Raw genomic sequence first — 26,163 nt, forward strand, 5'->3', positions numbered from 1 at the left:
GATGTTGCTTGAGCTGTTTATCTCACTGTGTGCGGTGGAGGGGGGAAAAGATGAGCCTACTTTGGACTTTATTTTATTGTTAAAATACTAGGAGTCAGCATGACTATAAAAGTGCAGAGCAAATAAAGGAGAGGTGCTTTCTTGTGTTTCAGAGCTAAAGGGGAAAGAGCTTGCTGTTGGTACAGTTTGTGGATTGCAATGATGCTGGCTACCAGGATATCCCGGCCTCTGTCACTTTTCTCTGTGAAAACGCTGAATTTCAGGGACATTGGAAATGGTCTCAGGTAAGGAACCTGGGGGACATGGGAGAGTGTGAGGGCTAGCGTGACACCCACATCAAGGCTCCAAACTTTGCTCCTTCGTTTCAATGGGATTAGTTATCTGCGTGAGTAGGGACCACTTGCATCTGTAAGAGTTTGCAGCTGAGGAACTGGGACTATGTATTTCTGTGGCTCCATTAAACAGGTACTGAACCAAATAAAACAACAGAGAAATTTGGAAGGGAGGGAGAGGGTTGTTTATGAAGATGACCTGGGCAAAATAATGAAGTTGCTTCTCTCTAAACGCAAGCAGAAGAGTAACCATTTAGGTCTATAATCCTGGCTCAGACCAGGGCTGCCCAGAGGGGGGGGCAAGTGGGGCAATTTGCCCCGGGTCCCACAGGGGCCCCCACGAGAGTTTTTCGGGGGCCCTGGAGCGGGGTCCTTCACTTGCTCCGGGGGCCCCGGAAAACTCTCGCGGGGCCCGGGCCCCCGGAGCTTCTTCCACTCCGGATCTTTGGTGGCAATTCGGTGGCGGGGGGATCCTTCTGCTCTGGGACCCGCTGCTGAAGTGCTCTGAAGACCCGCGGCGGGGGGTCCTTCCGCCCCGGGACCCGCCGCCAAAGTGCCGGGTCTTCGGCGGCAATTCGGCGGCGGGCGACCCCAGGCCCCCTGAATCCTCTGGGCGGCCCTGGCTCAGACAAAACACCCTCTTCATTCGGACCCAGAGTTTGATTTGAATTTGACTGGTCTAAATTCAGAGTAACTCCCCTCACTTTACAGGACTTGTTCTGGAATAAATGAGTCCAGAATCGGACTCGCAGTGAGAGCTGTGCTTGAGCTAAGACTGCAGGATTTGGTCTGAAATGCAAGAATTTGAATGGAGGAATCAAATTGTAAAATTAGGTTGGAGTCTAAACTCCTGTCTCCCACAAATGCTGTCTAAAAATATTACTGATTTATAAATAAAGACAGGTGTTGGATAATGAAGTCAGATGTTTCTAGCCTGGCAGAATTTCATTTTAAAGTATAGTGTAAAAAATGGCTGCATTTGTTCACTTTCAGGGCCAATTCTTGTTAACGTTTCTGACCAGGCATAGCTCTCACTGCCGTGAGTAGTCCTTTAAGGTCAATGAGACAATGTTTAGTAGCAAGTGTTTGCAGGATCAGGCCCTACATTAATTTCTGTCCTGCAAAAGGACTTAAATGTTATGAAGAATCTTCTTTCCAACTCAAGTTAAAATAACAAGAACTGTTGTAAGAACTCACATATTTTCTTGTATGTAATTATTTCGATTTATACTGATGTCTCCATCCTTTCCTCTTTGCACTTTTACAACAATTAAAATGCACTTTATAACAATAGAATCAGGGCATGAGGACTGACACACACCAAGTCCTCATCCAAATTCGTAATGCACGATATTGACCTGTCACAGTAATATTAACCCTGGCTGACTATAGCCTGCTGTCCCTCAATCCACCTCCCCCACCAGGGCCAGATCCAAAGCCAGCTGAAGTCAATGAGAGTCTTGCCACTGACTTCAATGGGCTTGGATGAAGCCCCAAATGTCCAAGAAAAATGAGAGACCCCCCCCCAATTGGGGGAGGGAATATCTTTTATTGGACCAGCTTCTGTTGGTGAGAGAGATGAGATTCCAAGCTCTTCTTCATGAAAAAAGAAGCACTTCACAGCATACCTGGAAAGTTAATTAATCCTGGCTATACATATAAAATGATGGGGTCTAAATTGGCTGTTACCACTCAAGAAAGAGATTTTGGAGTCATTGTGGATAGTTCTCTGAAAACATCCACTCAGTGTGCAGTGGCAGTCAAAAAACCAAACAGAATTGGGAATCATTAAGAAAGGGATGATAATAAGACAGAAAATATCATATTGCCGCTATACAAATCCATGGTATGCCCACATCCTGAATACTGCGTGCAGATGTGATTGCCCCATCTCAGAAAAGATATACTGGAATTGGAAAAGGTTCAAAAAAGGGCAACAAAAATGATTAGGGGTATGGAACGGCTGCCATTTGAGGAGAGATTAATAAGACTGTGATTTTTCAGCTTGGAAAAGAGACGATTAAGGGGGGATATGATAGAGGTCTATAAAATCATGAGTGGTGTGGAGAAAGTAAATAAGGAAGTGTTATTTACTCCTTCTCATAACACAAGAACTAGGGGTCACCAAATGAAATTAATAGGCAGCAGATTTAAAACAAACAAAAGGAAGTATTTTTTCACACAACACACAGTAAACCTGTGGAACTCCTTGCCAGAGAATGTTGTGAAGGCCAAGACTATAACAGGGTTCAAAAAAGAACTAGATAAGTTCATGGAGGATAGGTCCATCAATGGCTATTAAGCAGGATGGGCAGGGATGGTGTCCCTAGCCTCTGTTTGCCAGAAGTTGGGAATGGGCGACAGGGGATGGATCACTTGTTAATTACCTGTTCTGTTCATTCCCTCTGGGGTACCTGGCATTGGCCACTGTCAGAAGATGGACCAGTATGGCTGTTTTTATGTTCTTATGTTCTGGCTCTGATGGCCCCATGTGAGTTCCAGAGATGGGGGAGGGGGCTTCACAGAGAACACCATGCCAGCAGCCCCTCCCAATCCAAACCAGGAGGGCCCCAGCCTGACTCTGTGGTGGTGGTACATGGGGAGAGAGGCAGCCAGACTCTCAGAGAGCCACCTACCAAGCATTCAGGTTTGTAGGAAACACCAGGAAATAGTTCAGTTCCATTTGCCTTGTGTGTCTGGAAGATGTGGAGGTCACATCAAACCCATGGCAGCTCGCAGGCTTTGTGCTTGTGGCCCTTCAATACTAGTCAATAATGGCCCAGCCCTGGACTCTTCACTCAGGCAAAACTCCCACTGACTTTGTTTATCCGGCCACCTCACTTTGAGCCCAGCCCTGAAAGGCGCCGAGTCTTCCCCTACTGACATCAGAGGGCCTTGGACTTTGGGGGCGGGGGGTTGCTTGAGTGAAGAGTGTGGGATTGGACCCTAAAAAACATTGGAAGCTTTGGCATTGGTTACTGATGACTTCACAGATGGCTCATGGAGATGAGAGTTTTAAACACTGAAGACTGAAAAACTGTGTAGAGATTTCTTGTACAAACAGCATGAAACTTTGGTCCAGATACTGCAGTCAGCTCCACCCAGGCAGACACCTGCACCCAAGAGGACCCCAGCGGTGCTACAGTCCCCTTTGCTCACACATTTCTGTTTCCTAAATGCACACCTTGTTTCTCTACTCTGCACGTTCTAAAGCACACACTGGCTGCTAGCCAGAGCTGCAATGGAAGTCTCACCATCGACATGAATGGCAGTGCCATTGTATTGTCAATGCTTTAATGCAGTGTTTCCCAAATTTGGGACGCCGCTTGTGTAGGGAAAGCCCCTGGCGGGCCGGGCTGGTTTGTTTACCTGCCCCATCCGCAGGTCCGGCCGATCGTGGCTCTCACTGGCCGTGGTTCGCTGCTCCAGGCCAATGGGAGCTGCTGGAAGCGGCGCGGGCCGAGGGACGTACTGGCCGCCGCTTCCAGCAGCCCCCATTGGCCTTGAGCAGCGAACCGCGGCCAGTGGGAGCCGCGATCGACCGGACCTGCGGATGCGGCAGGTAAACAAACTGGCCCGGCCCGCCAGGGGCTTTCCCTACACAAGCGGCGTCCCAAGTTTGGGAAACACTGCTTTAATGCAATGGGATAACATTTTGTACGCTTGAATGATGACAAATTCTTCCTGAGATTTGCATATAGTTAAATTAATCAAAGCTAACAGATTTAAGAGGACAAATTAAATTCCATAACCATCAGCTCATTGTAGAGTCAAAGGTCTCTGATGTGCTCTCTAGAATTCAGTTGTTGTATAAGGGTGATTAAAACTGGTTCTAGGATGACCAGACGTCCCAATAAAATCAGGACTGTCCCGATTTTTAGGCGTTTGTCCCGCGTCCCGACCGATGTTTGTTCGGGACGCAATTTGTCCTGATATTTCACACTCCTGGTTTTGTTTTGTTTTGTTCCGCCCGCAGGATTCCGTTTTTGTTTTGTTTTTTCCCCTTGATCTGCTGGCGGGACCCCCCCCCCCCCCCCCCCATGTGTCCTGATATTTTCTTCATCCCATCTGGTCACCCTAACTGGTTCACACCATAAAAACACATTAAGAGGCCTAGCGTCATACACATTTGCTGGGACTGTCCTTTGCTGGCATCAGTACTGATCAGCAACTCACCTTCATTTCACTCGCCTACCCCAAAAAGCAAGATAGAGAAAATTCACAGTAATCTGCACAAGATTGATCTGCTCTGCAACAGCACAAGGACAACAGTCAATCAATGTGTTGTAAGTAAATAGCAAAAGAAAGATGACTTTGAAAAATAAAAATGTTTCATGCAACTAAGATGAATGTTATGAAAATGTTGTGGGATGCTAGAATACATGAAGATGTTTAGCTAGAGAAATGAAAGCCCCAGGCCAGTATCTCAGTTCAGTAATCTTAGACACAGCCAGTTTGTGACCTGCGCCTGACCTCCGCAGCAATTAAACCTCTTCACGCTTGGCTTCTGCTATTTCAAGAGAAGGCAGGGCTTGTGACACTGCAGCTGAGGTAGAGAAGGAGCTGGCCTGTGGCACGGCAGGTGAACTGTGGTAACCCGGTCGGTTAAACATGCCAGTATCAGTTCCGTCCAACTAGGAGATGTTTCCACCTTACCCGTCTGAGTCGTAGCCCATTTCCTGTCACAGCTCCATCCAGCCCTAGCTGCATCTGAAGAAGCTGAGTATGTGTCGAGCTTTGTACAAAGTGCTACAGTGCGGCTGGCACACGTTGTTTAGGGGGTACCTCTGGCATGCAATGAGGATCTGCTTGCAAGTAGCTGAACCAATATACTTGAAAGAGAGCGAGAAAGCACTGCTCCCTGGGAAAAAGTGTTTGAGAGGCCCAGCCAGGGGATAGCGAATGAAGCGCAGAGGGAAGCTGAAATACTTTCAGGGAGCCAAAGGGAGAGAGCCAAGAGACTGTAGCAAGCTGCAGCTGAGAGGCAGCAATAACAGTGAGTGAAGGAAACAGAAAGAAACTGACACAGCCCCAGAGGAGAGGTGATTGCCTGGGGAAGGAATTTGGATTGCTCTCATGGATGATCTGACTGAGCCCTGGCTTTAAACGATCTTTGTAAGCTGAGGGAAGAGCTAAGCAAGTGAGTTGCTGCCAGTCACACAGCTTTCCTCATAGATGCTCGTTCCGTGGAAAGCACCATCTCTTCCATGCCACCCTGCATTTGGAAATGCAACATGTCTGGAGATAAACTGTACAGAGGGGATTGTAACCTGTATGGCAGGCATGGCTCAAAGCCACACAAGCTCTTAGTTAAACAGTTATTAAGAGGGATGTGAGAACTGCATAAGAGCGTATGATTGGAGCAGACTCCAGGGCAAGAGAGGTGTTATTTAGGGGATGGGAGAGGCTGTAATTAAGGGTGATGAGGTAGAACTGAGTAAAGGAAAATTTAAGCTGAATATCAGAGACTGTCTCCTAATAGTGAGTTTTATTGGACTGTGGAATGATTGCCACCAAACCTGCTTTCTGGGTATTGAACACTGAGTATTGCTGCTGTCAGAACCTCAAAACGTTGGACTGTCCATTTCATGTTTGGGTGTATCCATGTGCGTTAGATTAGTGACTGTTTTATAAGGCTCACTAGTATCCTGGCAGCTTCAGCTACTGGGAATAGATCAAGCTTTTTGAGGAAAAAATGCTTGATACAATGGAGAAAAAATACGTATAGGGAGATTTGCAGACCAAGCCCTCTGTTCTCAGATTACATTCTATGCCATAGACAGGAGCAAAACTAAAATACCTCTTTGTGGCTCTTGCCTAGGTTTCAAGGTCAGTGGCTGGGAGAGAGATTCTGTGCCTGACTGTTCTCTTTTCTCTTGCAGGCCTGTGCAAGGATTTTGCTTTCCTTTCTTGACTCCAAGTGGCAGACGTTCTTATGCAAGTGAAATAGATCAGGTGAGTGTGACAGCACTTTAAAACAGCTGTCTCTGACGAGCTAGGATTTTTAACACAAAGATAGAAACCTTGTGACAAAATTCTCCTCTCTGATCTGCACTACAGAGCCAGTGTTGGACCTCTCTAGCATATTCCACATTCTTTCCTAGTGTGTAGCATCCATTAACGGAGAAGAGCACGTGTTGTTAATGGTGGAATTGAACACCCGGACCAGTGTTTTTTCTACTATATTAGGAACTCACTTACCGGTTGGAAAGCTCCTCTCTAAGGAAGTTTATACAGTTGCATTGCGATACCTTGTATACAATAGTCCTGCCCCCTGTGAGTGGATGTTAGGGGTAGAATTCTTTGCTGGAGGAAATTGGTGTAGCTCCACAATATGTTCCGTGGCACTTTGAGGAAGACCAGGGGTTTACAGCTGTGTGCATCAGAGGACACATTGCCCAGTGGTTAGGGTGCTAGCCTGGGACTCAGAAGACCTGGGTTCAGTTCTCTGCTCTGCTACATGCTTCCTAGGTGACCTTGGGCAAGTCAGTCTCTCACATCCCTATATGTGAAATTCATTCCTTGATTTTAGGCCAGACAGCACCATTAGATCAGTTAGTCTGACCTCCTGTCTAACACAGACCCAGTTACTCCAGTACTGAGCCCACTGACTTTTGGGAATAATAGCACTTGTGCTGAGGATACAGCACTTCAAGGATTGTGCGTCACTCACACGCTCTGGTCATGGGACCTGCCATAGATAGTGTCCTTGGTTACAGTTCCACCTTCCTACAGTGCTGGGTGCCCCGGTGTGTGGATTTCAGGGACTGGGAGCGTTGTGGTCTGTGAAGCACTTTGGGATGAAAGCGCCATGCAAATGCCAAGTAGCATTTTTCCATGTGCACAATGCGTCTCCCAAATGCTCACCACGAGCCCGTGTTTAAAACATGCTTTCTGACAGAAGATCTCCATGGCCATAGTACCAGGCGCAATTATTTGTATCGCTGTAAATTACCGTTAATTAAGGGTCAGATTCTGCCCTGTGCCCTGGGTGGGGGGCAGCCATGCACCAGCTGGAGTCCTCAGGAGCACAGGTAGATCAGCCTGCCCAAATGCCTCCTGGGAATCATTGGGGTGCGCTGGCTGAGCAGTACCTCCCCCCCTCGCGCACACTTCAGTGAAGGTACCGTGTGCTCCCCCCCTCGGTACACAAATAGCACTGATAGCTGATCAGGGACATGGCCCCATCCCTCCTCATCTTCCTGACAGCTCGTGCCTGCCTGCTGGAGCACCGGAAGGGCCGTGCTCCCCAGTACGCTGTGGCCAGGCATAGGGAAGGGAAAGCTGCTTGTACCCTCCTGCCTTTGCACATGGCACAGGCCTGACATTACAATAATCCCTGACCGCATTAATCACAGATGCTGCTCCAACCCCGAGTGACTAACGGACCCTTGGGGAGAGTTCGGTCGGACTAGCTAATGTCATCGTCGCTCAGCCCCGCTGTGGGGGTTGCCTGGTCTCTGTTCTGCTAGAGCCCATCACCATTGGATGCTGAGCCATTCTCCCGGTCATCGTTAATCCCTGCCTCTCACAGATACTTGTGAAGAGCTAATGTTTGGTGCCTTTGGGATGTGCCAGATTCCACCAACTGGCCTGCAGTTGAGAGGACGTCCCTGGGAGAGGATGCCTCTAACCTCATATACGGGTTTTATTCCTGCTCTGCAATTCACTTGTTTCAAACACTCTCTTTCAATATGTTTTATTTTGTCTCGTTTTACAGATTGGCAGCAAAGCTGTGCTCATTACTGGCTGTGACTCAGGATTTGGGTTCTCTTTAGCCAAACACCTGCACTCCAAAGGCTTCATTGTCTATGCTGGCTGCCTGTTTAAGGTAGGGAAATAAGAGAGCTTGGTCCTTCATCTAACGCACGTGCACTGTAAGACACTGCACAATTTCCTATCAGTGGGTGTCACACCAGGAAATGACACAAGCATTTGTTTCACTTCCATGAGAATCGGAGATGGGCCTAGACCAGAACCCCAGATCTACCCACCCTGAGATTTGGGGGAATTACACATCTGAATTCAGATCCAAATGTCGTGGCTCTGACCCAATTTAAAAATGGGCCAGAACCTAAAATCTGGACACAGTGACTTGGGACCATCTCGAATCAGAATGTTGGAGTCAATTCCGGGCTGGGTCTTTGGACCTAATCTTCCGATAAAGCCTATTTATTTAAAGCGTATTTTGAGTAATATATTAGTGCACCCACCCCCCGACCCTCTGGTGACTAGATGGCACATGTTTTCCAGAGTGAGAAGTACAGATAATCCCCAGTGTAAATCAGGAGCGACTCCAGGGAAGGCAGTAGCACTGATGCAAGTGAAGGCAGTTCCTAGGTATCCTAGCCAAATTCTGTCCTGATTTCCCTGCTTATTACAGTGAGGGTTTCAATGAGGTGTAAGACAGGCCAGAATTCAGACCACTGTGTCAGCGTGAGGCCCTGGAATGGTTCCCTTGGCTGGATGGCAGCTAAGCCAGCCAGTTTCCTGTGGGAACACACTTTGTTCTCAGTAGGATGCCAAAGAGTGGTTTGCCTATTGTAAAGCCTGTGTCAGGTGTAACCATGCCCATGTCCTAATTATTTGCTTCAAAGAGACACTGCCAGGTACTTTTAAAATGTTTTTAATATAATTCCCTCGTTTTTGCCTTTCCATTCATTTTTTTAAATTGTATAATTTTTTTTCTTCTGCATTGTTTCAAATGAAGGAAATTTGTTTTTCAGCATCTCTGTCAATTGTGGTAGTGCAGCTCTGGCAAAGGGGTTTATTTATTAACTCAGGCTCCCTCTGCCGGCTCTGCAGCAAAAGAACACACAGTACTGTAGGTCCCTGGAAACTGTTGCTTGTTTTGAAACTACCTGAGGGACAGAACAGTGGCCATTCTTTTTCTGAGTATTTCTACTGAGCTTTTGCAATAAAAGATTAACGTTATGATCTGTCAGTGTAGTCTGTGGCAGAGCTAAAGATTAAAACAACGAGGAGTCCGGTGGCACCTTAAAGACTAACAGATTTATTTGGGCGTAAGCTTTCGTGGGTAAAAAACTTCTTCAGTGGAGGTTTTTTACCCATGAAAGCTTATACCTCAGAGTGTCATTTAGCAGGATTTTCTTCTCTGGGAGTTGATTTCCCAGCTTTTCCAAGATTTGCCATGGGGGCAGGGAGGGGTATTTTTTGTTCTTGTCCTCTCTTACTTCCTCTGGCCCTGTCTTCTGATTCTGAGGAATTTGCATGCTCGAATTTGTGACTTCTTCCTGGCATCTCTAGATGTGCCATTTGTGCGTTGTTTGACCTTTTTGTCTACACACTGACCTCAGCACCACCCTGTGTTTGAGCAAGCAACCAACGTCTGCACTAAGCTGTCTTTTCAATCACAATCAAAACAAGCAACCCAAAAAGCCACGCACGGGTCTGAAAGTGCTGCATTTTCATACGCATCTCTGCTAAATGTTTCTGTGTGAATCGAGCACATGATGCCTTCTTGTAAGGGCAAATACTAATCCCTACTAACACAGCCCACGCTAGAACAAGAGAGGCAATCCAAGGAAAGATGGAGAAGAGAATAGACAAGACATCGGAGATGTGAGTTAATGAACTCCAGAGAAATCCTACCAGGAACCAGAGCAGATGAGGCCTGAGAAAGGAGGAGCCTTCAGGAGAATCCTTGGACGAAGCGGAAGTGCAGGGACTTAGGGATCAGTGGCCATCATTCTGCCATCACAGTGAGATGTTGGGATTGGACAGATGGGAGGATCTGCCTTCTGGTTGGGTGGGCTCTGAGCTAAGGGAAAGGTAGGCTGAGGGTATGTTCGTACTATGAAGACTATCAGCATTGCTATGTCGGCATAGCCCCGTAGCGTAGACACAGCCTACACCGATGGAAGGAGTTTCTCGCAATGAGGAGAGGACACATGAGGCTTTTTCAAGCCAGACTTTCACCATCGTCACCAAGGGATCTGTGCAATGGCCAGGGCTGTCCAGTAGCTAGTGCTCTCTTGCCAGTCAAGGACCCGGTCCTGAGAAGTGATGAGCCTATGAAACTCACGGCCACCTCTCAGCATCAGGTCCAAACCGTGCTGCTGACGCCATGTGGAGAGGGAGGAGCTGCCGCGTGTGCTGGGGGCCAGGAGGCAAGAGCAGAGAGAGCTTAGAATATGGTGTAAAACGTGACCGAATGAGAGTCCAGGTGGATACGTGAACACAGCCCACATTTCCACACAGCTGGGGGGAACTGCTCGGAGCAGACATATCAATGAGAGCGAGCTGGCCGGGAAAGAGGTGTGTAATAAAAGGATGGAGTGAGAGTAAATGCAGCCAAGGGGATGTGTCCATGGGTGATCTCTGGAGCAGTGTAATCAGTTTGGAGTGTCCTGCTGCCGGATGGCCTGGATCAGCTGGAGAGAAGGGCAGTAAAGATGGTGAAGGGGTTAGGGTGTAAATCCTGAAAGGACCCACTGAGGGGATTGGGCATGTTCAGCTGAGAAGAAAGGTGCCAAGGAGGGGAGATAGGAACAGAGAGAGGGAGTGATCAGGAGCCGGCCATGGGGAGAGTGACAGCAGGATGGTGGAAGAGGCTCTGTTCTGGGAAAATTGCCAATAGAGAGGGGACAGCCAGGTTCTTTGGCCTCGAGGCACCATCCTGAGCAGTAGCAGGGCCACAAGCACCTCTGATCTGCACGTTCACCTCTGCAGGAGTAGGAGCTGCGTGTGGGAACCAAGGACAGCCAGTGGCTTGTAGGAAAGAAGGGTGCAGAGACGCCCACACATTATGAGGGGCTGGACTAGATGCCCCAGTGCCCTTCCAGCCCTGATTCTGTGATTAAGGACTGGGGTTTGTGCTAAGCATACAGCCACTCTTGCTGCTGTGTGATTCTCTGCACACGATATGGTATCGTATCCCAGCCGAACGTGAGTCCTAAAGAGCAAGTCTCAAACCCAGCTGAGTTACTTGCCCAAAGAAGGGGGGACCCAGCCCCCCTTCGCTCTCAGTGTGGGGCATTACCCAAGCCCCATAAGCCTGAGTCATGTGGAAGTAACATTTCACATTCTCTCCCTCAGAAAGGAGCAGTTCTTCAAAGCAGATTGAGTGGGAGACTCAGCAGCCAGGGCTAAATGGTCAGGGGAGGGTCTCCCGGAGGGATATTCTTCCAGGGGAGCAACCCCCTCCTTATGGAAAGAGCTTTCCCCTCCATCCCAGAGCTCCAGGGGCAAGCCAGCCATCCGGTATCCACCCACTGAACTCTCATGGTTTTCTTTTAGCGGCTGCCTTGTATTTGGCCCTTTTCTTCTTGCACAAACTTCACCCAAGTCCCGAAGAGACGTAAACTGATTTCTTTCCTCTGCCTAGGACCAAGGAGCAGCAGGTTCTCAAGAGCTGGACAATATGAAGAGTGAGCGAATGAGAACTATCCAGCTCAATGTCTGCAACAGCCAGGAGATTGAGCGCGCGGTGGAGCATATGGGCGCCAGTTTGAAGGACCCCCAGAAAGGTGGGCAATTGTTCATTGGGTTTTGTGCACAGACTTACACGGAAGGAGCTCTCTTGGCTTGAGCCTCATGTGATTTTCAGGGCAGGCTTCAGAAGCTGTGTGTGTGAAGGGTATAACGCTTCGGCAGCCACAGTGCTGAGCAGGCTGTCCCATCCAGACACCCCAGATCACTATGAGACTGTCTGTCACTCAGGGCTTGTATACACTGGCAATTGACAGTGCTGCAACTTTCTGGCTCAGGGGTGTGAAAAAACACCCCCCGGAGCGCAGCAAGTTACAGCGCTGTAAAGCGCCAGTGTAGACAGTGCACCAGCGCAGGGAGCTGTGCTGTGCTCCCTGCGCTGGTAGTTACGTCCCTTGTGGAGGTGGGTTTTTTTAGAGCGCTGGGAGAGCTCTCTCCCAGCCCTGCACCATGACCACACAAGGCACGCTTGCCACGGCAGCGCTTTAGTGTTGCCAGTGTAGACTAACCCTAAGACTAAAACTAGCCTCACCACACGAATGTGTGACTTGCCAGGAGCGTGCTGAGTGCCCCACATGGCTCAGGCCCCGTGGGAATCTCGCTGTCCACCTCCAGCTCTGCTCTGATGCCTCAGAACAAGCTGCTGCAGATTGCGGCCAGAACCTTTATAAGCCTCTTTCATGCTGCAGCAGGGCCCTGCAGTGACTGCCAGGCACAGCAAGGCAGCTTCCGGAGCATCCCAGTGGGGCAGGAGCCACCTGAAGCAATGTAGACAGCCATGTATGGTTCGAACGGGAATTACATTTTGAAATATGTGTTAAGAATCAGCTGGGTGCCAGCTGCTCTCAGTTACTCACCCCCCTCTCCCGCGCTCTCCCAGCTAAACAGTGACTCCCACTGGCTCTCTACACTCTCCTAGTACAGCGCTTCGGCCCTGGGCTACACCAGCGCAGTCCTGCAGGAAGGGAGAGCAAAGCACCTGAAACTTCCCACTTTCCCTTCAGGGGCCGGGAACAGTTGGCCGGCACAGCCCCAAAAGTGAGTGATCCAGAATGGCCAGGAGATGTGTGTATTGTGTGTATCTCACAGCCTCCCTGGAGGTCTGCCATGGAGCCCCAGCATAAGAGAGAACATCTCCCATTTGGTGAAACCCGCAGTGGGAGGATGCTGGTGCAAATTGCCCATGGGGGTAAACTTAGGGCTATATCCACAACGTGATTTAGGCACCTCATAAGAACGACCATACTGGGTCAGACCAATAGTCCGTCCAGCCCAGTATCCTGTCTTCCAACAGCGGCTGGTGCCAGGTGCTTCAGAGGGAATGAACAGAACAGGGCAATTATCAAGTGATCCATCTCCTGTTGCCCATTCCCAGCTTCTGGCAGTCAGAGGTTTAGTGACACCCAGAGAATGGGGGGTGGGGGTGTCCCTGACCGTCTTGGCTAATAGCCATTGATGGACCTATCCTCCATAAAAAAAAAAAGAATTAGATATGTTCAACCTAATTATACTTTTGTCCTTCACAACATCTCCTGGCAATGAGTTCCACAGCTTGATTGTGCATTGTGTGAAGAAGTACTTCCTTATGTTTGTTTTAAACCTGCTGCCTATTAATTTCATTGGGTAACTACTGATTCTTATGCAAAGGGGTAAATAACACTTCCTTATTTACTTTCTTCACACCAGTCATGATTTTATAGACCTCTATCATATCCCCCCTTAGTCGTCTTTTCCAAGCTGAAAAGTCCCAGTCTTATTAATCTCTTCTCATATGGCAGCTCTTCCATGCTCCTAAACATTTTTGTTGCCCTTTTCTGAACCTTTTCCAATTCCAGTATATCTTTTTTGAGATGTGGCAACCACATCTGCACGCAGTATTCAAGATCTCTTTGTTGAGCGGCAAAAGCTAATTTAGACCCCATCATTTTGTATGTGTACTGGGGATTATGAGGGAGAAAAGGTGGGGGAGGTAATATCTTTTATTGGACCAACTTCTGTTGGGGGAGAGAGACAAGCTTTTGAGCTTACACAGAGCTCTTCTTCAGGTCTGGGAAATGTACTCGGGTGTCACAGGTATACACAAGGTGGAACAGATTGTTTAGCATAAGGAGTTAACACATATTTCAAGGGACCGTTCAAGGGGAAGTAGCCTGTTAACAACTCTCCAGTCATGGGGGGAAAGGAAGTGGGAGGGCGGCAGCTGTGTGTGTGTGTGTGGAGGGGGTGTTAGTGGGTTATAGATTGTTGTAATAAGCCATACATCCAGTCTCTCTATTCAAATCATGATTTTTAGTGCCTAGAAAAGTTATGGGGCTGCCTGGGCTCCCTTGTTTGTGTGTCTTGGGAAACATGCAGAAGGTCCCCGTGGTGGGCTTGTGGGGGATGAGGTTGTAGGATTTCTTTGGGAGTTGTTTGGGGAAGGATTTGATGATATCCTTACATTTCTGGGTGAATTCTGGTGTGGGGGTCTTCCCTGAGTTCTGTAGAGCAGGCGCTGTCAGAAGAGTTGTCGTTTGGCCTCATTAGCATAGTCATCATGATTGAGGACTACGATGGCAGCCCCTTTGCCTGCTGGTTTGGTCGCTGTCTGGTGGTTGGATTTCAGGGGCTTTATAGCTACCCTCCCAGCGGTGGAGAGATTGTGTGGATATGGTGTTTGTTAGGATTTCTCAGTCAATGTAACGATCAAGAGTGTGCGGTGTCCAGTCAGATGACTCTCTTTTCTTATGACTGTCGGTGGGGGCATGGTAAGTGTGGGTGATGTCGTCATTGTTGTGAAAGAATTCTTTGAGGCAGAGTTGCCGGAAGAATTTCTAGTCCTCTGCATGTTAGTATGATATCAGGGTCTGTAGTGGGTCAGAAATTCAGCCCCTTGAAGAGGACAGAGAGTTCAGCGCTGGCGTGGGGTAGCATTGATAAATTGATGATGTTGGGGTGTCAAGTGGTGTCCATGTAGAGGATCATATCCTGGAACAGGCCACCCAAAGACCCCAAGAGAACCTGCTTCAGTACAGAAATAAACCCCCCTCTGACCGCCCACCCCTAGGTGTCCCCTACCACCTCTCACTGGAACCCATACGGGGTACCATCAAACAACTACAACCCATACTCAATAGGGACCCCATCCTGAAACCTCCTTTCAGGCCTTCAAAAAATCCCCACAAATGCTCCAAGCTCATCATCAGAAGCAAGCTCCTCACTGACCAGGACCCACCGACTCAGAGGCACCAGACCCTGCCAGAACAGCAGATGCAAAACCTGCAGACATATCTCCACTGCTTCGATGATCAACACCCCCCATGACACATCTTTCGAGATCCATGTGTCCTACACATGCCTGTCACAACATGTGGCGTACCTCCTCCAGTGCACTGAATGCCCCAATAACAGCTATGTGGTGAAACCAGACAATCACTGTGCTCTCGAACATAGGTGCTGGAACAGGGGGTGCTGCCACACCCCCTGGCTGGAAGTGGTTTCCATCATAGACAGGGTTTACAGTTTGATTCAATGGCTCTCAGCACCCCCACTATACGCATTGTTCCAGCACCCCTGCTCTTGAATGAACTTGCACAGGAAAATAATAGACAAAAACACCCCATCACCTGGGGGTGAGCAACTTCACAAAGTGATTACTCTGTCTGACCTATCAGTCCTCATTGTCAAAGGAAACCTGCACAACACCTCCAAAAGACGAGCCTGGGAGCTTAAATTCATAACTTTGCTAGACACTAAAAATCATGGACTGAACGGAGATGCTGGATGTATGGCTTATTACAACAGTCTGTAACCCACTAACCGCCCCCTCTCCAGCTTTTTTCCTCCTTTTCCCCCTATGACTGGAAGTAGCTAAGTTTAATGCAAGCCGTGTAAGTCCTGGCCATGGGGAGCAGCTCGGCCCCTGAGCCCTGGTAGGATTCTTGAACTAGGCGTTCCCCGGCGGGCCCGATCCAATATGCATCCTCAGGCTGTCTAAGAGCACCTAGAGAACTGGTCTCCACACAGAAAGCAGCCAAGGAGGGGGTGGGTCCCTTGGACTCAGTAGAGCTGTGATTAGAGCACTCACCTGGGATGTGTGAGGCTGAAGTTCAAATCCTCACTCAGTCTGGTTCAGAGCTGAGCTCCCACTTCCCCGGTGAGTGCACGAACCACTGGGCTGCCAGATGGGGGGCAGCAGCAGCGCCACCTTGCTGGTCTGTAGCGAGAATGGGCTGACGGGCCTCATTCCAGGAGAGGGGCCGTGGCTGACTCCCAGCAGGGAGCGGTGCCTTACTACCTTTGAGCGGAGGGGCATAGGCCACACCCCTTCCCGGACATTTCCTGCTCCACACTCACAATCGCTTTCCTAGGCAGCCCGTGCATGCACAGGGAGCCGGAGCGCCTGCCTCAGGGCTGGGGGTTCCATGGGGGAGCAGGGCACCTAATGTTAGCCATTGCAACGCTGAGCCTAAATGCCCCGTGTGGAACTAGCCCCGAGCCTGTGAATTTGCACTGGAGGGAAAGCTGTCGCCATCATTTCACAAAAAGAACAGGAGTACTTGTGGCACCTTAGAGACTAACAAATTTATTAGAGCATAAGCTTTCGTGGGCTTATGCTCTAATAAATTTGTTAGTCTCTAAGGTGCCACAAGTACTCCTGTTCTTTTTGCGGATACAGACTAACACGGCTGCTACTCTGAAACCTGTCATCATTTCACAGCACATGAGGCTCTCCTGGCTGAATTACACCCTTTACCAGGCAGAGCTATTACCTAATCATGCTGCTTTGCCTGTATTTCTATTGAGAAACTTGTTAAACTACAGACAGAGATTCCTTTTGGACATCACATCCTCTCTGCTCCCCAGAGGAACCAGCAGCCAGTTACAAAGGCCCTCTGCCATTCTGCGTCTCCTGCTTGGGCCGTAGGGATGAGGGTAGGTGAGCCAGCCCATGTCCTGTCTGGATACTCTTCCCCCATTTGCTGTTAAGGAAGGTGCCAGCTAAACTCCCTGGGCTTCTCTCTCCTGTAGTTACTAAAGTCCCTGGAAGGGGCGTTAGCAGTTGTTGGGGTGGGCCCGGCTCCGTCAGCGGCAGCACGCCGGTTCACGCCAGCGGGGCCCGGCTCCGGCAGCGGCAGTGCACCAGCTGGGTGCTGGCCCTGAGTTCTGATGAGCCAAACCTTTCTTCATCCTGAATGGAAAACCTGCTTGTGTCATCAGCAGGACTGGTGCCATGCACGCTTTGTGCACCAGATGGTGCCATGCCAGAGCTCAGCCTCTCACTCAGTGAACTAGGGGAGAGGTTGGCATGGAACCAGCTGTGATAATCTGCCTCTATTGTAAGCCCCACTCTGAGGTGGGGAAGTTTCCTTATGTTCTGTCCCAATGCACTTCATCAGCCAGGCCTCCTGGAAGCCGAGGGGGCTTCGTCTGCAGGGTTCTAATGACGGCACTTTGTGCTGCTGTGTCTCTGTTCTCCCAGTGCCTCACAAACCTCCCCACATCCTAGGGGGTGAACGTCATTAGCCCCGTTTTACAGGTAGGGAGATTTTGGCTCAGAGAGGTTAAATGACCTGCCTCAGGCCACATAGCGAATCTGGGGAGGAGAACCCACATCTTCCACACCTGGGCCTTAACCCCTTGGTGTACAGAGCCTTTCACCTGCAGGTTGCCCATTGGAAGCTAGCCCAGGTTGGCTGTGTATAGCTGAAAGCTGCTACCACCTCACATTTGTTTGGTGGGGCTCAGTCCAGATTCAAACAGAGAGGTGACCACATCGCAAAGTAATCCCGTCAGCATTGGTACCCTCCTTGGCAGTGCCAGTGGAGACGTAGAGAGAGAACTCACTCCCAAAGTTGGTCGTCCCAGAAGATCAATGCTGAAGCACCCAGGACAGTGTGGGGAAGCTTGTACCAGTGATGCCTGCTGCATTCCCAAAAGAAACAGCAGCCAGTGGGGCTCCACTCACATGCTTAAAGTTAAGCACTAGCTTAAGTGCTTTGCTAGATTGCTAGCAGGAGCGAACCCTCAGTCTCTGGAGCTGTCCATCCTGAGACTGCCAGCAGTTTTGTTCTGCACTGTTCATTTGTTAAATCAGACCATTGTGTCGTGGTGGTGTTCACTTGACAGGGAGGGTGAGTGGAGGGGGAACGTGGCCACGCCCTAGTGGGAGAGGGAGGAATTTCTGACCCCTCAGGCAAGTCATCCGCTGAGGGAGGCTGTCTCTCATTTGCCCAATGCAGACATTGAGGCTTGCCTTCTGCACAAGGGCGCTGCGAAGATTAACTAGTTAGTGGAGCCAGTCCTGCAGGCCTTGTGCACCCAGAACTCCCACTGAGGCCATTAAAGTCCACAACAGTCCTGGATGCTCAAGGCATGCAGGACTGGCACCAGTGTCAGTGAAAAGAGTTGACGATGGGTGCTAATTATGTTTTGTTTATTAATTAATACATTGCAGCTTGTAAAGTAACATGCATAATTAGCCCCGTTCAGAGGCAGCAGAGGCCTGGGGAGGAGGATCATTAATTGATTCCCATATTCATGTGCTGAGCTGGGGCAGGACTGGATGCAATACCGCTCTCTTGTAAACCCAGAAGGGCAATCGTGAGGCCACTTCTGGACGACTGGAGATTAGAGACAAGTGGGAGTCACGCCTGGTCTTCTAAAAACCAATCAGCTAAGCAAATAATTCATAGAAATGGAGAGACCCTCTGGGAAGTTTCCTGCAAAGCCGCTAGGACTGTTAACGCTTTCTCGGATTGTACAGGCTCCAGCGAGGAGGCCGGAATTGACTTGTTGTCTTCAGCCTGAGTGAGAGAGACGTGTACTTACCGGAAACACCTCCCTGTGAGGAGAGGACAGCACTTGAGCTTCAGCTCTGTGAAAGCCCCAGGTGCCCATAGGCATCTGATGGAATGTGTTAGGAACACTTTGATAACCAGCAATTTCCTTCCCCTAAGGAATGTCCTTAATTCAGCCCTGGGAGCAGAGGACTGCCATGGGGATGAGTAAGGCTCTAATCGAGGTAATACAGAGGAAGCCAGAGACTAATTGTTCCTTAATTCATATAAAATAAACATATTACTCCGATTAAGTACGTGTCTAAATCTTCCAGCCCAAAATTCTCAGCTGCAGATGAGGAGTTTGCCCTCCGTGGCTTAGTTCTCAGAACATGGGCTCTGTCAAACACACTCAATCAGCAGGTAGCATTTGGCTTTTACTAGACAACAAAGCGAAGCCATCTCATGGGACTCAGCAATAGCCTTTTATGGCAGGCAGCTTCCTGTATCAAATTGGTTCAAATTATGTCACATTCCTCCTCTAATCGTTCATTAATCACTGAAGCCTGACGAGAACAGCAGTGGTCACTTTTCTTTTTCCCTAGAAGAACAAAAGGAAGAGGCGGGCGAGATGTGCACACATCACACCCTCCCCTCCCCCGGCATTGCAAACCTTCTGGCTTTTATGTCAGCACTGGAGCTCAAATTAGCAGATTGACAGTTATTTTGAGGCAGTTAATCCATTTGTAAAAGCTAGTCTGGACACTTTCTACATGTTTGTTCCAGACTACAAAGTTTGTCATTTACCTTAGGGCTTGGGGGAGTGTTCATACTAGCCTTTACAAATTGGTTAACGACCTTGCGGTGCAAACCTCTACTGCAGACAAGCCCTTTATGGAGAGGCTGTCTGGCTTTTGCTTTCGGATGTAGTTTCTTTTTAGTCCAGTTCACAAAAAATGTTTCTCAGGTTATGAAATAAAGTAGCACAGATCTGCACTATGCCCTGTAATGTGGTTACTTGGGTTTTATTTCACCATGCAGATAACATGGAGATCTGAGGAAGGGACAATCTGAATCTGCATCCAGATCTCAAACTTTGATCTTTCTCCTTTCAGTCCTTTTCAGGATCTCTGCATCTCCTGGGTGAAAGCACCAAAGTACTGTTAGGGTTGCAGTATTGCAGGCCTGGTCCTGACACAGGAAATATGGGAAGTTATGTGTTGTATGAGAACTAATGCTCTTGTGATGATCTCATGACATTTCAGCCCAATCTAGCTATGATAAATTTGGATTTGCAGAGCCGATTTCAGTTTGGAATTTTCTTTTTCCAGTCTCTCTTTCCTTGTATGCCTGCACTGCAGCACGTAACTAGCTCTGGACAACACTCCATTGTCTCTACTAGATCTCGCCAGTTCTTGTTATTTGCATTTGGAGACAGGATTTTTCCCCCCTGTGTTTTAATGTGATAAAGGAGGAGGAAAGTTTAGATGTGGCTGAGATTCTGTATTTATTTCATTTAGAATATCATTAACATGATTGGTAGTTCTCTCTGAGTTAGGCGTTGCTGAACAGATAGGTGAGCACAGATTTGGGTTCTTTTCCGTCTGGAATGCATCTTTATGGGTTATGAAGGGAAGGCAGTGAGGCCTAGTGGATAGTCTGGAACTCAGGAGACCTGGGTTATATTCTTGGCTCTGCCACTGGCTTGCTGGGTGATCTTGGGCAAATCACATCACGGCTCTGTGCCTCAGTTTCCCCATCTATAAAATGGGGGAAATGATGCTGACCTCCTCTGTACAGCGCTGTGAAAGCCACGGATGAAAAGTGCTATCAGACCTTGGTATTATTGTAATTAAAAGCTGCACGATGTGATTCAATAATCCATTAGAAAGCCCTTTCCCAGGATTCTGCCATTAATCACAAAGCGGTGATTTTTTGTGCTTGATTTAATCTGCAGGGCTTTGGGGGCTGGTTAACAATGCTGGGATCTCCACATTCGGAGAAGTAGAGTTCACCAGCATGGAGACCTACAAGGAGGTAGCTGAAGTGAATCTGTGGGGGACGATCCGAACTACCAAGGCTTTCCTCCCTCTAATCCGGAGGGCCAAAGGTGAGTGATTTCCCGCATGTTAGCATCCCCCGAGCATGTTTGTAACCCTGCTCTCCTGCTTCTCGGGTGTGTTAGCAGACGAAGGGCCGACTCCCATTGCCCTGCACCTGGTGTTGCCAGGATGTGGGGTATGTGAAATGCTACCAGCTGAGAAGGGCAGTGTTCACACCTGGACACAGTGGGTGTGAAAGAATGCCACTCAGTGAAGGGCAACTGAGAAGCCACCCAAACAGTCTGCTACTGACTTTCCCCCACAGGGCAGGGTTCTATATTACTGTCCATCACGTTGCATCTGAGTGCAGGGTTTAGTCCATCACCGGATGGGTTTCATAACTCCTTTTAACTGCTTTGGAGTTGTTGGACATGGTAGATATGTGGCCAAAAGCACCTCCTGAGTTGCCCTTCTGTAAATAAACCGGCTCTGCTCTTGCTGGCCTGGAGAAGCTACAGTGGCATCAGGGAGATGGTTTCCTGCTGCATCTCAGGTGGCTCTGGGTTTGTTATTGTAGGGTGGCTCGTCGTAGCGAGTGCGGAGCTGCCGGCACGGGGATTGTTAGTGTCGGGTGGCTCGTCGTAGCGAGTGCGGAGCTGCCGGCACGGGGATTGTTAGTGTCGGGTGGCTCGTCGTAGTGAATGCGGAGCTGCCGGCACGGGGATTGTTAGTGTCGGGTGGCTCGTCGTAGTGAGTGCGGAGCTGCCGGCACGGGGATTGTTAGTGTCGGGTGGCTCGTCGTAGCGAGTGCGGAGCTGCCGGCACGGGGATTGTTAGTGTCGGGTGGCTCGTCGTAGTGAGTGCGGAGCTGCCGGCACGGGGATTGTTAGTGTCGGGTGGCTCGTCGTAGTGAGTGCGGAGCTGCCGGCACGGGGATTGTTAGTGTCGGGTGGCTCGTCGTAGTGAGTGCGGAGCTGCCGGCACGGGGATTGTTAGTGTCGGGTGGCTCGTCGTAGTGAGTGCGGAGCTGCCGGCACGGGGATTGTTAGTGTCGGGTGGCTCTTCGTAGCGAGTGCGGAGCTGCCGGCACGGGGATTGTTAGTGTCGGGTGGCTCGTCGTAGGGAGTGCGGAGCTGCCGGCACGGGGATTGTTAGTGTCGGGTGGCTCGTCGTAGTGAGTGCTGCCGGCACGGGGATTGTTAGTGTCGGGTGGCTCGTCGTAGGGAGTGCGGAGCTGCCGGCACGGGGATTGTTAGTGTCGGGTGGCTCGTCGTAGTGAGTGCGGAGCTGCCGGCACGGGGATTGTTAGTGTCGGGTGGCTCGTCGTAGCGAGTGCGGAGCTGCCGGCACGGGGATTGTTAGTGTCGGGTGGCTCGTCGTAGTGAATGCGGAGCTGCCGGCACGGGGATTGTTAGTGTCGGGTGGCTCGTCGTAGTGAATGCGGAGCTGCCGGCACGGGGATTGTTAGTGTCGTGTGGCTCGTCGTAGTGAGTGCGGAGCTGCCGGCACGGGGATTGTTAGTGTCGGGTGGCTCGTCGTAGTGAGTCCGGAGCTGCCGGCACGGGGATTGTTAGTGTCGGGTGGCTCGTTGTAGTGAATGCGGAGCTGCCGGCACGGGGATTGTTAGTGTCGGGTGGCTCGTCGTAGCGAGTGCGGAGCTGCCGGCACGGGGATTGTTAGTGTCGGGTGGCTCGTCGTAGCGAGTGCGGAGCTGCCGGCACAGGGATTGTTAGTGTCGGGTGGCTCGTCGTAGTGAGTGCGGATCTGCCGGCACGGGGATTGTTAGTGTCGGGTGGCTCGTCGTAGCGAGTGTGGAGCTGCCGGCACGGGGATTGTTAGTGTCGGGTGGCTCGTTGTAGTGAATGCGGAGCTGCCGGCACAGGGATTGTTAGTGTCGGGTGGCTCGTCGTAGTGAGTGCGGAGCTGCCGGCACGGGGATTGTTAGTGTCGGGTGGCTCGTCGTAGCGAGTGCGGAGCTGCCGGCACGGGGATTGTTAGTGTCGGGTGGCTCGTCGTAGTGAGTGCGGAGCTGCCGGCACGGGGATTGTTAGTGTCGGGTGGCTCGTCGTAGGGAGTGCGGAGCTGCCGGCACGGGGATTGTTAGTGTCGGGTGGCTCGTTGTAGTGAATGCGGAGCTGCCGGCACGGGGATTGTTAGTGTCGGGTGGCTCGTCGTAGTGAGTGCGGAGCTGCCGGCAATGGGGTTTCTAGACTAAAGAGCACAAACCTGGGGTTCACATGGATTTTGCAAAGAGACGTAAGGGGAAGAAAGTCCCATATTGAGCCAGCTAAGCTATTACATTACAACTCTTCTTAACCTCAAAGCACACTATGGGTATGACAGCTGTGTCTGGGGAGTTACATTAACAGCAGTGAGAGACAGGAAGTGCAGGAAATTACAACATCCAATTAAATTGCACTAGCTGAGGTTTCCAAATGGTCTCTAGGCACAACCCCAGGCAGGGGGCATCTGAGCGATGACATCGAGGAAAAAGAGGCCTCCATGGCTGCACCCCACTGAAATGGTCCCAGCCTGCTAGCCAAGCAGAGATGTGCTCATAGCACTTGCTGCTGGCAAACCAGCCAAGACCTTTAGGCTGCTCTGCTCGCAGCCTGGAGGCAGGTAAACCCTTCGCTGAGGAGGCAGACAGCAATCCCACCTTGTCCTCGGGATGTCTCCTTCTGGCAGCCTGCGTCGCCCTGGACCTTTTACCCTCACTATTGTACAAGCTCGGGCTGGTGTCAGGGGCTTTGAGTTCAGCCATTCATGTGGTCTGCTGCTGAGCACCCTAGTTCCCACCACACAGGATTGGCCCAGCTCCTCATCCCAACGTCTGCTTAGCGCCTTGCTGTCACACTGCGTGAAGGGCTGGTTCTGACGTGACTACGCTCAGATTCTAAGGGCATGTCCTGCAGCTGTCTCCTCCTCTGCAGTCTTTGCATTTGTCAGACATGCCGTGTGAGGCTGACTTTGGCCACCGAGTTCTGCTCCCGGTTCTCGGCCCTGGGCAGGCACAGGAATGCTGGGTCGTGGGTGGCTGCAGTGCCCTGTGCTGCTCTGGGAGCAGCTATGCCTAGAGCGTCACTGCAGGAATCAGCACGCCCACGAGTGCCTTGCAGCTGGCAGGTTTGTTTGCTTCCCCCCCCAGTCAGTGACCAGCCTGACGCAGAAGGGTAGCAGAGGCAGCAGGAGGAGCTGAATTTGGAGACTGTAACTTTGTGTCAGTTCTAACTTGCTATTTAAATCTGCCTCCCGGAGAACAATGTAAACTCCCTGGTGGGCGGGTGGCCGGCGAGAGCACTGCGCTGCTGCCCCTGGGCACGTGTCCGTCACGCACTGCAACAACCCACAGCTAGAGCCACCAACAGGATTAAATCTTCCTTCAGACTGCACTTGTAATAAGAGGTCAGCAGCCCACGAGGCCTCTCGGTGCAGCCTGGCGACAGGTTTCCTAGATGCCCAGGGGACGACTTGGCTCCTAACTGTTCCTGTTCACATTTTCATACACTATGAAGGGGCCAAACTGGGCTCTCGAAACTCGGAGCCACTCCACTGAAGTTGGTGGGTTGCCTCTGGTTTCTAAGGTTGTTGCTGGGAGCAGGCTGTTGTCCTGTGTTTGTATTGCTAACTCAGCACGCCCGGGCTGGTGCGCAGAAAGACCCTAGAGTCCTGCCTAGCTCTGGCGATTAGCAGACGTCGCTCTGCCCTGCCAGTCCGTGTCGCTGAAGCACCATTTCTGGAAGGGTTGTGACTGATGGCCCAGCTGTCATGGAAACAGAGGAATGGTCTCCAAGGTATTTCAGGCAGAGGGGCAGATTGCAAAACACCTTCCTCCCTTCCAGTGGTTTGGCAGCTGTTTTCTACTCAGACCGATCTAGCTCTTCGCTGATGAACCTCTCTATATGCTGCAGCCCATATGCAACTGTCTTGTAACGACCGGTGCACTTTTCTGTACACTCACACCGCTGCCGTGCCTTTGGCAACAATACTGAATTTGGATACAAATGGTGCTAAGCATCGTTCAAATACATTGTGCAACTGGACTGTGCAGCCACATACCTGTACGGCTGATAACACAGCTGTACTGCCACACCCCTCCCAGGGAAAGTCCAGACAGACCCTCTGGTTCAGCAAAACTGAACAAAAACATGAGACAGAAATTCGGCTTATCCCAGCACAGGGATAATCTCTGACCATTCTCCTCCCTTGGGAGTGGGATTAGCTGCTGGGCAAAAGGGCAGATGCTGGGGACTTCGAACTGGGAGGACCCAAGGAACTATGAGGAAACTTGTCTCAGCCCTGTATTTCTCAGGAAATCTGCACTGAGTGCCTTTGCTTCCATCAGCTGTCCTGGGTCCCACTCTGCACTGGCATTTCAGCTTCACTGGCTGAGTAGCCTTTGGTCCCTGGTTTGCCGATTACCACAATTAGCAATTGGCATGCACCGTTATCCCATTTGCACACACAGTCACGGTAATTACACACAGTACTCAGGAGCATCTGACTTCAGAGCCTGTTCTATCTAATGTGTGCTCATTCCTTCTGCTGACATCCCTGTGATTTACCTGGCACCTTCCTAGGTCGTGTGGTGAACATCAGCAGCATGATGGGTCGGATGGGCAGCCCTGCTCGATCGTCGTACTGCATCACTAAGTTTGGGGTGGAAGCCTTCTCCGATTGCCTGCGGTATGAGATGCAGCCCCAAGGAGTGAAGATCTGTGTGGTGGAACCTGGGAACTTCATAGGGGCCACCAACCTGTACACCCCTGAGCGAATTAAAGCCATAGCAGAGAAGATGTGGAAGGAGCTTCCGGAGACTGTGCGCAAAGACTACGGCAGGAAGTACTTGGATGAGCAAATCACCAAGATGGAGAGTTACTGCAACAGTGGCTCACCAGACACCTCGCCAGTCATCAACAGCATCACCCATGCACTGACGTCGTCCTCCCCCTACACCCGCTACCACCCCATGGATTACTACTGGTGGCTGCGCGTGCAGATCATGACGCACTTGCCTGCTGCTGTTGCGGATCGGATCTACATTTACTGAGGCGTCTCGTCACTAGGCTGCCAAGGTGGGAGGTTAATTTCAAAGGGCATGTTGTACAAATTTCCCATTAGTCACTTTTGTAATTTTTTTAGCTGATTTCAAGGTACCATAATTTAGATCTAAAAGGTTAATTTAAACATTTGAATGTAATTTAAAAGGCAGTAATCGTTGCATGGGACCTTTCGTAGGCAGGAATGTGTTATGTATATTGTAGGGACCCAGCTCTGTACTATTTATTTCAAATATTCCTTTTTCTTTTCCAAAATCAGATGCCAAGTTACACTCCTCATTGAATTTACAATTGCTCTGAAGGGATTTTCAGTCTAGTTGCTGCTGACCAAGTTACACCAGCTTTGACAACTCCTGCCTAGGAGGCAGCCTTCACACCATAGACCGCAGGCCCTCCTGCTGCAATGGCATATTGCTGCAGACTGATGGCTAAGGGCTGCAAAGGTTGTTACAGGGACTGGCCATAATAGCACAAGATACTGCTGGTTTCTTTAATTCAGGGATCCTGTCCTATAGCATTC

The 26,163-nt window shown here is 50.2% G+C and overlaps 1 protein-coding gene across 1 annotated transcript; it reads left to right on the forward strand.

Moving 5' to 3' along the window:
• Positions 1–201: 201 nt before the first annotated feature.
• Positions 202–25,633, forward strand: BDH1 (3-hydroxybutyrate dehydrogenase 1). The gene is made up of 6 exons (XM_065411190.1): positions 202–284; positions 6,215–6,287; positions 8,053–8,163; positions 11,680–11,821; positions 20,499–20,651; positions 25,164–25,633. The coding sequence occupies exons 1-6, from the start codon at positions 202–204 to the stop codon at positions 25,631–25,633; spliced, it is 1,032 nt and encodes a 343-aa protein (XP_065267262.1).
• Positions 25,634–26,163: the final 530 nt, after the last annotated feature.

The sequence above is a fragment of the Emys orbicularis genome, chromosome 9, assembly GCF_028017835.1.
Source record: "Emys orbicularis isolate rEmyOrb1 chromosome 9, rEmyOrb1.hap1, whole genome shotgun sequence".
Taxonomy (NCBI): domain Eukaryota; kingdom Metazoa; phylum Chordata; order Testudines; family Emydidae; genus Emys; species Emys orbicularis.

Bases quoted from the DNA above. Each gene is read 5' to 3' on its own strand.
- BDH1 (XM_065411190.1), top strand. From the start codon at position 202: ATGCTGGCTACCAGGATATCCCGGCCTCTGTCACTTTTCTCTGTGAAA. The intron at 6,288-8,052 runs GTGAGTGTGACA...CTCGTTTTACAG, and splicing joins ATGCAAGTGAAATAGATCAG to ATTGGCAGCAAAGCTGTGCT. The intron at 8,164-11,679 runs GTAGGGAAATAA...TCCTCTGCCTAG, and splicing joins ATGCTGGCTGCCTGTTTAAG to GACCAAGGAGCAGCAGGTTC.